This window comes from Notolepis coatsorum (assembly GCF_963971535.1).
Source record: "Notolepis coatsorum genome assembly, chromosome: 15".
NCBI classification, from domain to species: domain Eukaryota; kingdom Metazoa; phylum Chordata; class Actinopteri; order Aulopiformes; family Paralepididae; genus Notolepis; species Notolepis coatsorum.
The window spans coordinates 15,493,840-15,511,030 of NC_140179.1; the positions used below are offsets into that span (position 1 = coordinate 15,493,840).

The 17,191-nt window shown below is 46.2% G+C and overlaps 1 protein-coding gene across 1 annotated transcript in view; it reads right to left on the reverse strand.

The window, feature by feature from the left end:
* Nucleotides 1–17,191, reverse strand: part of tufm (Tu translation elongation factor, mitochondrial) — a 41,809-nt gene that overhangs the window by 13,029 nt on the left and 11,589 nt on the right. Inside the window, exons 3-6 of the mRNA XM_084330625.1 lie at nucleotides 11,008–11,146; nucleotides 9,796–9,962; nucleotides 8,674–8,943; nucleotides 2,044–2,176 (exon numbers count right to left, since the gene is read on the reverse strand). Of these exons, the coding sequence (XP_084186751.1) occupies nucleotides 2,044–2,176; nucleotides 8,674–8,943; nucleotides 9,796–9,962; nucleotides 11,008–11,146 (709 nt within the window). The remainder of the gene's footprint in view (nucleotides 1–2,043; nucleotides 2,177–8,673; nucleotides 8,944–9,795; nucleotides 9,963–11,007; nucleotides 11,147–17,191) is intronic.

The window sequence follows — 17,191 nt, forward strand, 5'->3', positions numbered from 1 at the left end:
CTGAGATAGAGGACACTAGCCTCACCTGAGATAGAGGACACTAGCCTCACCTGAGATAGAGGACACTAGCCTCACCTGAGATAGAGGACACTAGCCTTACCTGGGATAGAGGACACTAGCCTCACCTGAGATAGAGGACACTAGCCTCACCTGAGATAGAGGACACTAGCCTCACCTGAGATAGAGGACACTAGCCTTACCTGAGATAGAGGACACTAGCCTCACCTGAGATAGAGGACACTAGCCTCACCTGAGATAGAGGACACTACCTGAGATAGAGTACACTACCTGAGATAGAGGACACTAGCCTCACCTGAGATAGAGGACACTAGCCTCACCTGAGATAGAGGACACTAGCCTCACCTGGGATAGAGGACACTAGCCTCACCTGAGATAGAGGACACTAGCCTTACCTGGGATAGAGGACACTAGCCTTACCTGAGATAGAGGACACTAGCCTCACCTGGGATAGAGGACACTAGCCTCACCTGAGATAGAGGACACTAGCCTCACCTGGGATAGAGGACACTAGCCTCACCTGAGATAGAGGACACTAGCCTCACCTGGGATAGAGGACACTAGCCTCACCTGAGATAGAGGACACTACCTGAGATAGAGTACACTACCTGAGATAGAGGACACTAGCCTCACCTGAGATAGAGGACACTAGCCTCACCTGAGATAGAGGACACTAGCCTCACCTGGGATAGAGGACACTAGCCTCACCTGAGATAGAGGACACTAGCCTTACCTGGGATAGAGGACACTAGCCTTACCTGAGATAGAGGACACTACCTGGGATAGAGGACACTAGCCTTACCTGGGATAGAGGACACTAGCCTCACCTGAGATAGAGGACACTAGCCTTACCTAGGATAGAGGACACTAGCCTTACCTGGGATAGAGGACACTAGCCTCACCTGAGATAGAGGACACTAGCCTCACCTGAGATAGAGGACACTAGCCTTACCTGAGATAGAGGACACTACCTGAGATAGAGGACACTAGCCTTACCCGAGATAGAGGACACTAGCCTCACCTGAGATAGAGGACACTACCTGAGATAGAGGACACTAGCCTTACCTGAGATAGAGGACACTAGCCTCACCTGAGATAGAGGACACTAGCCTCACCTGGGATAGAGGACACTAGCCTCACCTGAGATAGAGGACACTAGCCTCACCTGAGATAGAGGACACTACCTGGGATAGAGGACACTAGCCTTACCTGAGATAGAGGACACTACCTGGGATAGAGGACACTACCTGAGATAGAGGACACTACCTGAGATAGAGGACACTACCTGAGATAGAGGACACTAGCCTCACCTGGGATAGAGGACACTACCTGAGATAGAGGACACTACCTGAGATAGAGGACACTACCTGAGATAGAGGACACTAGCCTCACCTGGGATAGAGGACACTACCTGAGATAGAGGACACTACCTGAGATAGAGGACACTACCTGAGATAGAGGACACTACCTGAGATAGAGGACACTACCTGAGATAGAGGACACTACCTGAGATAGAGGACACTACCTGAGATAGAGGACACTACCTGAGATAGAGGACACTAGCCTCACCTGGGATAGAGGACACTAGCCTCACCTGAGAGAGGACACTAGCCTCACCTGAGATAGAGGACACTAGCCTCACCTGAGATAGAGGACACTACCTGAGATAGAGGACACTAGCCTCACCTGGGATAGAGGACACTACCTGAGATAGAGGACACTACCTGGGATAGAGGACACTACCTGAGATAGAGTACACTAGCCTCACCTGGGATAGAGTACACTAGCCTCACCTGGGATAGAGTACACTACCTGAGATAGAGGACACTAGCCTTACCTGAGATAGAGGACACTAGCCTCACCTGAGATAGAGGACACTAGCCTCACCTGAGATAGAGGACACTACCTGAGATAGAGGACACTAGCCTCACCTGGGATAGAGTACACTAGCCTCACCTGGGATAGAGTACACTACCTGGGATAGAGGACACTAGCCTCACCTGGGATAGAGTACACTAGCCTCACCTGGGATAGAGTACACTCCGTCAATAGGCAGTAGGAATGGCTTGTCCAGCTCTCTCTTGGGCAGAGGGACGTATTGATCAATGATGTCCACCAGTTGGAGTATAGCGTTCACTCCCAGCTCAGGCTGTTTATCCTAAAAGGCGGAAGAGAAAATACATCGGTCACATACATTAGTAGGGATGTCCGGTGACCGATATCGGGTCCGATATAGTGCTCATGGACTCGTAAAACACACTCTGATCGATGTAATGTTAAAATTGTTGTTATACAAGAGGTAGTTCTGACCACGCATTGTGATTGGTCGAGAGCGTTCTGAACACGGAGTATATTCATGATACAATCAGGGTTAAATCACCATGAATATACCACTGCGCTGGCTTTAGAATGTTGTAGAAAGTTTCAACTACCATTCATCAAAAGGAAACTGCTATAATTTGTTGTGGTTGTTTCTAAATTGTATTGTATTTTTCCCTATTACTTGGTTATCTAACAAACATAATTATGATTTCTTTTCTAATTAAGAGTATCCTATACATGTATGCATCAAGGTTTCCCCCTCTCCTAAAATGTCTATGCAAACCCGGGGGGCTGGGAGTGGGGTTAAGAAGCGACCTGGGCTGTCTCGCAGCCACAGGACCGCCAGAACGGAGGAAAGGACTGTCACAACTGCAACAGGCAGGCTACACAGTATATGAATATACTGACGGACAATATATACTGAAAAGACACTTTGTATGCCACTGTGTGAATTAATATGAAATGCTGATGTGAATGTCCTTCCTCTGAACTTGTTTTAAAAAAAGACAAAATAAAAAGTTGGTCACAAAAAAAAAAAAAAAAGGAAACTGCCAACAAGACCTACTCCGCGGACAACATTACGTTTGATTTAACGTACCCGTTAACCATAAACGAGTGAGGGGCGGCTAGGTGGTGTAGTGGGCAAGGCGCTCGCCATCAACGCTGGAGACGCTGGGTTCGAGTCCAGCTCTCGGCGTTGCTATCAGCTTGGCTGGTCGTTCATACCAACACAATTGGCAGTGTTAGGGGTGGGAAAGCTGATGGGTGGGTCCTGGGCGTTGTGGACAGCAACCCCTACAGATCGGACCTTGCACACGTTACACTTTCCCGGTGAGAATCTGCGCTGCCAGGCTGGCTGCCGGCTGGCTGCACATGCGTCGGAGGAAAGCATGCGACAGTCTCCGGCCTCCCGGACCAACAGTAGGGGGGCGTGCGCAACAACCAGGAAGGGGGTTGGGAATTGGCATAACGACTAACAGTGGGATGGGAGAAAAATCGGAAAAAGGAGGGGGGAAAAAGATAACAAAAAAAAACATAAACGAGTGGATAGATAAAGAGGGCCTACATCTACCGGTATTCAGAAAAACAGCATTATTAGACATCGACATGCCAATCCAACAAAAGACGAGCTGGAGAAAAGCCGCAATGAAATCAACACTCCCGGAACTGTCCAAGGTGCTGATGACTTTCTCAGACTTTCGCTTGCATTAGACTAAAGGTGCTCCCATAGTCGAGCGGACTGTACACGGACTGGACTCCTTGAGCTTTCATAGTCGAGCGGATCTCCGCGGACCAATTTCCTACATGTCTCGCGCCAGTTTACACCAGTTTACACCTCGCGCCAGTTTGTGTGACGCCAAGTGGGCGCCGCGGACGTCCGCGCGTCAGAAAATAGGAGCTTCGCACTTGGACTCTGCTGTGGGTCTGCTTTGAGTACCCTTTGGGTCCGCTTTGAGCACGCGGGAGTCTGCTCCGTGTATGGTCCGCTCGACTATGGGAGGGCCTTAATACATCATTAGTTTGCGTTGCCAAGCTTGTTGATAGCCTACTCCATTTTTTATTCCATAGCAACGAGACATCTTTAGGAAAAAAAAATACACCAAGTTCACTGAAATCGATATAAAAGACCCTAGAATTATCTGTACGGTGCAACCTGCTGTATAAATAATAATAATAATAATAATAATAATACATACATTTTGTATAGCGCTTTTCTGAATGCTCAAAGACACTTTACAGAGCAAAATAAACAATACACTCAAAGCCTGTGGTATGTCATGAATATTGCCACGGCTGTGGTGCCTGCGGGTAGGTCAATATTCATAACATACCACGGCTTCTCGTGTATTATTGCTTAAATTATATTTATATTATTGTAACCTAAAAAGTCAGAACTGTAATGGTATTATTAAGTACTCATATCGGTACTCAATATCATCATGTGCCCAAGTGTAAGTACTTTTACTTGGTCTGGAAGAAAAGTGGTATCGGGACATCCCTACACATTAACTTTACTCCCCAATTTACTTTAAAAAGGTATAGTTCCGAAATTTGGAACGCTAACCCCATTTGCTGCTTACCAATGATGTTGTTGATCAGTAGAGTCCTCTCAGCACATTCCATGCTGTTCCTCATGCTAGCTCTGGCTAGTTAGCCACAAACCAATACAATCCATGCTGTTCCTCATGCTAGCTCTGGCTAGTTAGCCACAAACCAATACAATCCATGCTGTTCCTCATGCTAGCTCTGGCTAGTTAGCCACAAACCAATACAATCCATGCTGTTCCTCATGCTAGCTCTGGCTAGTTAGCCACAAACCAATACAATCCATGCTGTTCCTCATGCTAGCTCTGGCTAGTTAGCCACAAACCAATACAATCCATGCTGTTCCTCATGCTAGCTCTGGCTAGTTAGCCACAAACCAATACATTCCATGCTGTTCCTCATGCTAGCTCTGGCTAGTTAGCCACAAACCAATACAATCCATGCTGTTCCTCATGCTAGCTCTGGCTAGTTAGCCACAAACCAATACATTCCATGCTGTTCCTCATGCTAGCTCTGGCTAGTTAGCCACAAACCAATACAACGCCAATGGGTCAAGCTGTACAAGCTGACAACTGAGATCTACTTTGTGTTGCAGTGGTCTTCAGTCCGCTTGTATCCACTTTGTGTGACTGGAGCAAAGTTTAATGGTCTTCGGTCCGCTTGTACAGACAGGAGTTTAACTTTGCATCGGTTTGTGGCCAACTATCTGGAGCTAGTATGAGGAACCGCATGGATTGTGCTGAGAAAGGACTCTACGGATCAATATCAATTACAAATAGGGTTCCAATAATCAGAACTATCCTTAAGAATTGGTACATACGTTACCCTTAAAACATTACCCAAAATGCATCAACAATTCTCATTGGCCGTTTTGTCAACTTACGGCAAACAAATAAATGTACTCGGGTTGTGTCCCGAATACTGGCTTCTCAGTATTCAGACAAGAAGATATAATACCAATTTCCTCTCTGTGTGTTCCTAGCCTGACTTAGCACAAAGGAATGGAAGCAGATACGGACCACGAGCCCAGGAGAGGTGTTTTTGGCCAACAGCTAGGCTAGTGGCTTGCATTCATTTGTGCTAAGCTAGATTTCAGGCGGATAGCCTTCTACTCAGGGGTTCCCAAACTTTTCAGGCCGGGGCCCAGAAAATAAGGCGTCAGAGAGCCGCGGCCCAATGCACATCGTCTGGCTTTTTTTTTTTTTTTTTTGGCAGGCGACCGATTTTTTAAGCCAAATATCACTTCAATCCTATTAAGTTAGTTCAAGTTAGTTATTCATTTATATGTGCTATTTATGAGAGGGCTAACTTGTTGCAAAATAATAATGATAATAATAATAGCCTCATTAAAATACTATTGTTGCTTCGGTTGTTTTCAGCGTTTTATGTGCATAATCTGTTATTTAGTTTGAAATGTTCGTTGAAATAAGTCGATTTTTCGTTTTTGTTTATTTATTAAGTTAATATAAAACCATATAGTCACATTTTAGAATACAATAGAATACAATTTTAGAATACAACTAGAAACACTGTCCTGGCCTGCTTCTAAGTTCAGTGGCCTGACAAAAAAAATTAAAATAAAAAAATAAAAAATAAAAAAATAAAAAATAAAAAAAATATTAATTTTTATTTTTTTTAAATCATCTCGCGGCCCACCCGTGGCTGCTCGCGGCCCAACTTTGGGAACCACTTGAATCTACTGAACCCACAGATAACCTCGTTCCCAGCTTTATCTCGAGAGATAAAGCCTGGTAAAGCACTACGGCCGAAAGTGGGAATCGGGTAGGGAGTCCCGCCCCTGAAATCACGACAGGTGCTCGTGAAAATGCACTCCCCCTGATCCTGTCGGCAAACAAGCGAGAGCGTCCCGGTCATGTAGCAAATTCTTCAGGCAAAGCCGTTGCAGTGGCTTAAACGAGGAAATATTGTGCACTTCACACGTTTCTATAATCGTTTTGTTGAAAATGTCCGCTGATAACTCCATTGTCTTGTTTTCGAGATGTACGAGCGTCTGCTTGTTGTTTGTTTCCCTGGGGACTATAAACAGATCAGGGGGGTGCCCGGAAACCGGAAACCGGAAAGCCTGTAGCCGGTATTTCTGTATTTCCGATTAACACTTTAGGAGGCATAGCTTTACCAGCCTAACCCACAGAGGAAATTGGTATCCATCTTCACGTCAGACTCTGGAGAAGACAGTAAGGGCATTTGACATGATCTTGGCATGTTACTTTAAAATAACTAATTCAATTGAATATTTCTGGAACCGATCCATCTTCGGTTGCCTTCCTCTCACTTCCAGGGCACAGAGGGCGGAGCCAATAACCACAGGCCTGTTCTACCTCTCACCTCAAGCTAGGGCTGGGCGATAAAACGATAACGATAACTATTGCGATAAATTATTTCCTCGAAATAAACATGAAACGTGGTCGCAAAGTTTCGATATATCGATTTTCCAAGCTTGGCTCCGTTCCAATAGTATCTCCTCCGTTCAGCCTCGGCTCAACACACTCACTAACAACAACCAGCGTTACGTGATGACGTACTTACGCACAACAGCTAACAACCAATCAGTGAAGGAGATGGCCGAGACCCGGAAGGAGGTAGGACTCACTCAACAAGGCTTGCTAGGCTAATTAGCTTCCACGGCATTGTTTTATATATTTACGTGCCGAGTATGTGTGTGTTTTGAATTCTGAGGCCACGTTTATGGTAGTGTGGGATATACAGTGGACGCCGTTTCAATATATTGTGGCGGAAGAGAGTATTTTAGTGTCATATTTAGCACATTGTCATGGAATACTCCGCTTAGAACCAACAGGCTGGCTAGGTTAACTAGCTTGCACGTCGCTGTTTTTATATATTTACGTGCCGAGTATGTGTGTGTTTTGAATTCTGAGGCCACGTTTATGGTAGTGTGGGATATACAGTGGACCTCGTTTCAATATATTGTGGCGGAAGAGAGTATTTTAGTGTCATATTTATTGTCATGAGATACTCCGCTTGTCGGCTAACGTGCGCAGACTGATGACGACATCAACTCGACTTGAGACATTCGCAGCAGCATAAGAAGTTAATTAAACTTGACGGACATTATATCGACGATAATTATCGATATCGAATTATATGAAAATAATTTTATAATTTTATCGCGATAACGTTTTTGGTCATATCGCCCAGCCCTACCTCAAGCACAGAGCCAATAACCACAGGTGTGTTCTACCTCTCACCTCTAGAGCGCAGAGCCAATAACCACGGGCCTGTTCTACCTCTCACCTCTAGAGGGCGGAGCCAATAACCACAGGCCTGTTCTACCTCTCACCTCTAGAGCGCAGAGCCAATAACCACAGGCCTGTTCTACCTCTCACCTCTAGAGCGCAGAGCCAATAACCACAGGCCTGTTCTACCTCTCACCTCTAGAGCGCAGAGCCAATAACCACGGGCCTGTTCTACCTCTCACCTCTAGAGCGCAGAGCCAATAACCACAGGTGTGTTCTACCTCTCACCTCTAGAGCACAGAGCCAATAACCACAGGCCTGTTCTACCTCTCACCTCTAGAGCACAGAGCCAATAACCACAGGTGTGTTCTACCTCTCACCTCTAGAGCGCAGAGCCAATAACCACAGGTGTGTTCTACCTCTCACCTCTAGAGCACAGAGCCAATAACCACAGGCCTGTTCTACCTCTCACCTCTAGAGCCAATAACCACAGGCCTGTTCTACCTCTCACCTCTAGAGCGCAGAGCCAATAACCACAGGCCTGTTCTACCTCTCACCTCTAGAGCCAATAACCACAGGCCTGTTCTATCTCTCACCTCTAGAGCCAATAACCACAGGCCTGTTCTACCTCTCACCTCTAGAGCCAATAACCACAGGCCTGTTCTACCTCTCACCTCTAGAGCGCAGAGCCAATAACCACAGGTGTGTTCTACCTCTCACCTCTAGAGCCAATAACCACAGGCCTGTTCTACCTCTCACCTCTAGAGCCAATAACCACAGGCCTGTTCTACCTCTCACCTCTAGAGCGCAGAGCCAATAACCACAGGCCTGTTCTACCTCTCACCTCTAGAGCGCAGAGCCAATAACCACAGGCCTGTTCTACCTCTCACCTCTAGAGCGCAGAGCCAATAACCACAGGCCTGTTCTACCTCACCTCTAGAGCGCAGAGCCAATAACCACAGGTGTGTTCTACCTCTCACCTCTAGAGCGCAGAGCCAATAACCACAGGTCTGTTCTACCTCTCACCTCTAGAGCGCAGAGCCAATAACCACAGGTGTGTTCTACCTCTCACCTCTAGAGCGCAGAGGGCGGAGCCAATGACCACAGGCGTGTTCTCGCCATCGTAGCCGTACTCCGTGAGCAGCTCTCGGATCTCCAGCTCCACCAGCTCCAGCATCTCCTTGTCGTCCACGGCGTCGGCCTTGTTGATGAACACCACCACGTGCTCCACGCCGATCTGCCGCGCCAGCAGCAGGTGCTCCCGCGTCTGGGGCATCTGGCCGTCGGTAGCCGCCACCACCAGGATGGCGCCGTCCATCTGGGCCGTGCCTGTGATCATGTTCTGACACAGAGAGACGGGGATTGTTAAGAGTTAAGCTACAATTAACCCTTTCACTGCCACTCTACAGTGTCAAACCGTCGGTAGTGTGATAGTAAAGGGTTAACCTTCTGTAGTGTGGCAGTGAAAGGGTTAACCTGCTGTTGTGTGGCAGTGAAAGGGTTAACCTTATGTGTATTTATTGTCTCAGTGAAAGGGTTAACCATTTGGTAGTGCGGCAGTGAAAGGGTTAAGAGTTAAGCTACAATTAAGGCAAGACAGTACCCCCTAATAGGCAAAACAAATATTGTAATAGATATCACTATGAAACTTTCCCAGTTTGTTATGTACATAAAAACAAAGAAAAAAAATGTATTGCAAGTTTTCTGAATTGTATGTTTATATATGCAAATGAGGCATGTCCTCATTAAATATGCACATTTGCATGTATCGCCAAGTCTCCCATCACCAACATGGATAATGCCAGATTCAAAAACTTGGGTTTAATTTTGTTGATACATTCAAAAAGAAACTTTTCACAGAAGGGATTGTGTCCTCTTATCAGCCCATACATCAGGAAATACTGTCTACTGTCATAAAGAAATATATAAATATAAATATAAAATGTACTATAAACCCGGTTATGAATGATATATCAACAAATCCTTTTGTAATTAGAAGCAGGATATGGATAGGAAGAAATGTGGAACGTTTGGTGTGTGTAGGTACTAGGAGTTCCAAGACTTTGTGTGTAAGTAAAATGCATAAAAACTCGTTTTTGAGGAAACTGTTTTTATTTGTTTATTTGGTTACCACCAAGTACGTCTACAAAAAGTGGTAGTCTGTTGGCAGTAGAGTAGTGTCATGGTGGTTTACCTTGACGTAGTCAGCGTGACCAGGGCAGTCTGTGTGGGCGTAGTGTCGGTTGGCAGTAGAGTACTCTACATGGGAGGCGTTGATGGTGATGCCTCTGGCCTTCTCCTCGGGGGCGTTGTCGATGTCCTCATACTTCTTGTAGCGAGCGCCGCCGGCATCCGCCAACACTGAGGACCGTGAAGGACACACAGAGAGACACAGACACACAGAGACACACACAGAGACACACAGGGAGACAGACACACAGGGACACACAGGGAGACAGAGACACACAGACACACACAGAGAGACAGAGACACACAGACACACACAGGGACACACAGAGACACACAGGGAGACACACACAGGGAGACAGAGACACACAGACACACAGGGAGACACAGACACACAGGGAGACACACAGGGAGACACACAGGGAGACAGAGACACACAGAGACACACAGAGACACATAGGGTTAACAGTCTGTAGTGTGGTAGTGAAAGGGTTAACCTTCCGTAGTGTGGCAGTGAAAGGGTTATCCTTCTGTAGTGTCGCAGTGAAAGGGTTAACCCTTTGGTAGAGTGATAGTGAAAGGGTTATCCTTCTGTATCATCGCAGTGAAAGGGTTAACTCTTTGTCATGTGGCAGTGAAAGGGTTAACCTTCTGTAGTGTTGCAGTGAAAGGGTTAACCCTTTGGTAGAGTGATAGTGAAAGGGTTATCCTTCTGTATTGTCGCAGTGAAAGAGTTAACCCTTTGGTGGTGTGATAGTGAAAGAGTTAACCCTTTGGTGGTGTGATCGTGAAAAGGTTAACCCTTTGGTGGTGTGATCGTGAAAAGGTTAACCCTTTGGTGGTGTGATAGTGAAAGGGTTAACCCTTTGGTGTAGTTCAGTTAATTCCCCAAAGAATTTTGAATACACAAATGTGGCTGGGGGAACTGATTCACTCAGCATGAATGGACTATAGGTCAATAAAAACAATACACAAAAAAAACATAACATTTTTATTTTTTTATTTTTCGATTAATTTAGATTATAATCGATTCTATTCAAATCGATGCATCGAATCGAACACATTAGAATCGATGCATTTCAATTAATCAATGCATCATTACACCCCTACTTTGGTGTTGTGATAGTGAAAAGGTTAACCCTTTGGTGGTGTGATAGTGAAAGGGTTAAGATCCAACGGAGGACCAGGAGGAAGGGGCGGGGCCGTGCGGCTCCTCTACCTTTAGTGATGGCCGCTGTGAGGGTGGTCTTGCCGTGGTCCACGTGACCAATGGTGCCGATGTTGACGTGGGGCTTGTCTCTGGCGTAGGTCTTCTTGGCCTCGACAGCGAACGTCCGACGGCTGAGGGGGACGGCACACTGAGGAGGAGCCAAATCAACACTTAATTCCCTCACTGACACAGGAGGAGCCAAATCAACACTTAAATTCCCTCACTGACACAAGAGGAGCCAAATCAGCGCTTAATCCCCTCACTGACACAGGAGGAGCCAAATCAGCACTTAATTCCCTCACTGACACAGGAGGAGCCAAATCAGCACTTAATTCCCTCACTGACACAAGAGGAGCCAGATCAGCACTTAATTCCCTCACTGACACAGGACTAGCCACATCAGCACTTAATTCCCTCACTGACACAAGAGGAGCCAAATCAACACTTAATTCCCTCACTGACACAGGACTAGCCACATCAGCACTTAATTCCCTCACTGACACAAGAGGAGCCAAATCAACACTTAATTCCCTCACTGACACAAGAGGAGCCAAATCAGCGCTTAATTCCCTCACTGACACAGGAGGAGCCAAATCAACACTTAATTCCCTCCCATTCCAACCAAAGAAATCCCCGAATTCATCAACAAAAACACACAAAGAGAAACATGCCAACGGCAACAATAAACAACAAGGTACAAATACAGAGCTATAGAAATGACAACAGGTTTAAAGATGAGCCTTTAGTCTAGATTTAAAAACAAGAGATAGAAGTAGGACCTAATATCTAACAACTGGTTCCACGGTCGTGGAGCAGCAACTGCAAAAGGTTCAGTCACCTTTTAGCTTTAGTGGTGACTGTGGGACATACAAGACCTAGGAGCTGCCAGATCTAAGAGACCTAGGAGCGGCCAGATCTAAGAGACCTAGGAGCTGCCAGATCTAAGAGACCTAGGAGCGGCCAGATCTAAGAGACCTAGGAGCGGCCAGATCTAAGAGACCTAGGAGCTGCCAGATCTAAGAGACCTAGGAGCGGCCAGATCTAAGAGACACAGGAGCTGCCAGATCTAAGAGACCTAGGAGCGGCCAGATCTAAGAGACCTAGGAGCTGCCAGATCTAAGGTCGCTTTCACACAGGGGCTGTTTGGTCCGGACTTTCGGACCAGAATTCGATAGTCCGGTTTTTCGGGTCTGTGTGAATGCGCGTCGAACTCGGTCCGCGGACCAAACAGGCGAACTCTAGTCCGCCTGAAAACGTAGGTCTCGGTTCGGCTTCAGCGGACCAAACGCGAACCAAATATAGGAAGTGATTATTATTACCACTGCTCGCAGCACTCACTGCAAAACAAGCACACTGCATCTAATCTCTCTATCTGTATCTATCTATCTATCTATCTATCTATCTATCTATCTATCTAACTGTGCATCTTGGGAAGAAGGAAGAAACACGCGGCTTATTATTATTACCGAGGCGCACGGCATTAATAATGGATCAATGCCACGTCAATACTATTATTATTATTATATTATTATTATTGGTCTACAAGTTGTTTAGCGAGAGGATGGTGGTAATGTGCTTCAATAGAACAATGGATCAATGCCATGTCAAAACTCGCTCCGCTGATCTGGAGGACTCGCAGACAGCACACACAGACACACACGCGCGCGCGCACACACAGGCTTGCAGCCACACACACATTTCCACTGTCCAATAGACAAGCGCCCTTTTCGACCGCGTGACATTGTTCAGAAGGTCTCGGTCCGCTGACAGATTTCTCTATGTGAACGCAGACGAACCAAATGAAGAATGCAACAATGTTGCAACTTCACCCCCAGAACCGCACCGAGTCCTCCAAAACTATATGTGAAAGCGACCTAAGAGACCCAGGAGCTGCCAGATCTAAGAGACCTAGGAGCGGCCAGATCTAAGAGACCTAGGAGCTGCCAGATCTAAGAGACCTAGGAGCTGCCAGATCTAAGAGACCTAGGAGCGGCCAGATCTAAGAGACCTAGGAGCTGCCAGATCTAAGAGACCCAGGAGCTGCCAGATCTAAGAGACCTAGGAGCTGCCAGATCTAAGAGACCTAGGAGCTGCCAGATCTAAGAGACCTAGGAGCTGCCAGATCTAAGAGACCTATGAGCTAGGAGCTGCCAGATCTAAGAGACCTAGGAGCTGCCAGATCTAAGAGACCTAGGAGCTGCCAGATCTAAGAGACACAGGAGCTGCCAGATCTAAGAGACCCAGGAGCTGCCAGATCTAAGAGACCTAGGAGCTGCCAGATCTAAGAGACCCAGGAGCTGCCAGATCTAAGAGACCCAGGAGCTGCCAGATCTAAGAGACCTAGGAGCTGCCAGATCTAAGAGACCCAGGAGCTAGGAGCTGCCAGATCTAAGAGACCTAGGAGCTGCCAGATCTAAGAGACCCAGGAGCTAGGAGCTGCCAGATCTAAGAGACCTAGGAGCTGCCAGATCTAAGACACCCAGGAGCTAGGAGCTGCCAGATCTAAGAGACCTAGGAGCTGCCAGATCTAAGAGACCCAGGAGCTAGGAGCTGCCAGATCTAAGAGACCTAGGAGCTGCCAGATCTAAGAGACCTAGGAGCTGCCAGATCTAAGAGACCCAGGAGCTGCCAGATCTAAGAGACCTAGGAGCTGCCAGATCTAAGAGACCTAGGAGCTGCCAGATCTAAGAGACCTAGGAGCTGCCAGATCAGAGAGACAGAGGAGCGGAGTGCCAGTGAATAAGGTCTGTGATGTAGTCGTGGATCCGCCATCAGCTCTATTTTTCAATCTTTCAAAATGTTCTTATAATACCCTAGTTGCTATTGCATGCACTTATTTGTGTTTAATTACATATATATATGTGCATGCTTACCAACTGTTTCGCCTGTTTTATAGCAACACTACTATCACCGACATCTAAGAAGGGAGATCCCCCCTTGAACGGCCCTTCTAAGGTTTCTCTCCTCCACATTGCCTGTGGTGCTTTTTTCCTATTGCTAGGTTTTTAGTGAGTTTTTCCTTACCTTCGCGTGGGGTATGTCTGGGAGTGTTTATTTATTCGTTTTACATTTTACTTTGGATTTCCATGGTGTTTTGTTTTATTCTTGATTTATTGTGATGTTTCTTCTTGACTCGTTTAAAGAAGACAGTGTCCGGCCCATGGGGACATTAACGTGTGTTGTCGGGCCTTACAAATAAACTTGATTCGATTATTTAGCGTTTTATTTTAAACAATATTTAATTGTACGATTTAAAATATTTTTTGAGAATAAATAAATCCAATGAAGTTGTCAATTTCACAGACCACTCTGCGGAGTTGCCCACTCCCGTGGCGTGGACACCCCGGAGGAGGGAGCGGCCAGGCGTGGACACCCCGGAGGAGGGAGCGGCCAGGCGTGGACACCCCGGAGGAGGGAGCGGCCAGACTGGACACCCCGGAGGAGGGAGCGGCCAGGCGTGGACACCCCGGAGGAGGGAGCGGCCAGGCGTGGACACCCCGGAGGAGGGAGCGGCCAGGCGTGGACACCCCGGAGGGCCAACGATGTGCTCTATAATTGCGCTCCCGTTGGGTCATTGGGTTGGTCCAGGGGTCGGCAACCTGCGGCCTTGAGGCTGCATGCGGCTCTTTAGCCAATCAGCTGCGGCTCCCTGGCCAAATTTTGTCGATGTCATACTGTGACACTGAAATGAAAAAATATTTCATCAACTAAGACTTTTAGTCAACAAAAGGCTTACCTGTATGCCTGATATGTGGTGCGAAATTTGCGAACAATGAAAAATTTACTTTTTATTTTATAGATTTTCCACAAATAAGGGAAGGACTCTAATGGAGCTGCATAGTTCAGGGTTTTATTTCAAAGTAGGTCTACAGATGCCAGTGTTTTTTCTCCTTTTCTGTGTTTTATTTCAAAGTAGGTCTACACATGGTATTCTTTTTTCAAAGTGGACTACTTTCTATTTTATAAATGTTCCACAAATAAGGGAAGGACTCAAATATACCTGAATAGTTCAGGGTTTTATTTCAAAGTCGGTGTACAGACACCAGTGTTTTGTCTCCTTCTGTGTTTTATTAAAGAAATAGGTCTACACAGCCAGTATTTATTCTCCTCTTCATAAGAGTTTGAGGTTTTCCTTTGGTAAAAACAGGTAAAAACAGCAATTAAAAAGTCAAAAATTTTCTTTTTGTTGCTTTATAATCCCATTAATGCAACAAACTGTGTGCTATAAGTATAAAGTATAATACATCGCAAATTACTTTGGGTATGAAATTGTCAGGTGTTTTATGCTAAATGTGGGGTATGCTTGGGGATACTGTATATAAAACGTTATACATTGTGTTATCTTCATTTTAAGGGTAAATAGGTTGTGCGGCTCCCTGAGCATTTTATTTTGTGGGACGGGGGAAAAGTGGCTCTTTTGATAGTAAAGGTTGCTGACCCCTGGGTTGGTCAGTCATTAACTATGGCTTCAGCGGATAACCCCGATCACCTGCATTTAAGTGATATTTTAATTACAGATACCTCGGTAATAACATTACAATTGAATAAAATAAGATTAGGCCTGAATGGGTAACTCTCACCAATAAGCCATCAGTCTTCAACAGCGTCTCCAGGGAGACAAAGGACCACAGAACTGTTCTGCACAATGAACGAGTCCCGGCCACCGGCAACGAAACGTACGCATTGCAGATTTATCTATACATTGACCGAGTAGAATCCTTTTCTATTCACATAACTGAATTAGTTGATTGATGGAGCTTTGACAGCTACATGGGTACAGTCTATTGCTCCGATGATGTTGGGAAACTCTTATTTTTTTTTCATCCCAATGTTAGTCGTTATGCCAATTCCCAATCCCCTTCTTGGTCGCTGCGCACTCTACCCCCTACCGTCGGTCTGGGAGGGCGGAGACTAGGCCTGCCACGATAACACATTTTGCTGGGCGATTAATTGCCCCCGAAAATATCGCGATAAGCGATATTATTGCGACCGGTTAGAGAATTCTTTTGAGACATTTATTTCCCAAAACTTTTATTTTGAAGCCCACCGCTCCGTCTTTTCCGGTGTTTAAGACTTTTATTTTGAAGCCCACCGACCGGACCGGAAGTATTGTTGTGATTATCCTAGCCGACAACTTGTCTCGTCCGGTTGTGTTTTTTTGTTTTAACGTTAGCTACTAACGTTAGATGCAGCTACTACAGGCAATCAACGATGAGGAGGAAGCGTCAAAGCAGTATTATAATAGAATAGCTGTGGTGCGTAGGCACTGCAGCACGACTCGAAAACGACCTGTTATAATAAATTAATTCATGTTTAACTTGTCCCCGTCTCCAGTCCTTTGACTAGCCCCACCCGTTCATTGTAAACAATGATGCATGTAATTGTATTAACGTTATTCTGTGTTATTCTAACGTTACACTACAAATAACGCTACTTGGTTAAAAGGAGCAACACTATTGAGAAATGTAGTTAAGCTATGTGGTGTTGCCCCACGGAGCTCCTGTGCTGTGCTGTAGTAAAGCCAGCGGCCCGCCTCCCAACACGGACAGTGACTGACAAGGGGCACTGGTTCCGCCTCATTAAAACAAACGCGCAAATAGCAATTAATCGCGCCCGTCAAAATCATTGCATTCATTTAAATTATCGCGGCAATTAATCGATTTATTGCTTATCGCGACAGGCCTAGCGGAGACTATCACATGCTTCCTCCCGACACATGTGTAGCCAGCCCACAGCTTCTTTTCACCTGGCAGCATGGACTCTCACTGGGGAAGTGTAACGTGTGGAAGGATCGCACTACCTCCCCCAGATCCTTCCCTCGCTGTGCAGGCACCCCGACCGAACTGTAGGAGTCGCTGTTTACAACGACCAGGACCCACCCCACCGGCTTTCCCACTGTCTCTGCGGTGGTAGACAGACGCTTAGTCCGCTGCACTACCCAGCCGCCCTGGTAAACTCTCTTGACCCGGGCCTGCTGTTATTATTGATATGGGTATTGTATGTAGTTGGGGGTTGGGGAAATGACACCCAGCACTGTGGGCATAATCCTGCTCATGGAGGGTTGGGAAATGCCCTGAGCGATCTCCAATCTCAGAGAAAAATAATAATAATAACTTTTCATACAGAGGTTGCAGTTCAAAGTGCTTCACAACAGTAAAAAATACAGGCATAAGAGAGCATAACCAATTTAAAA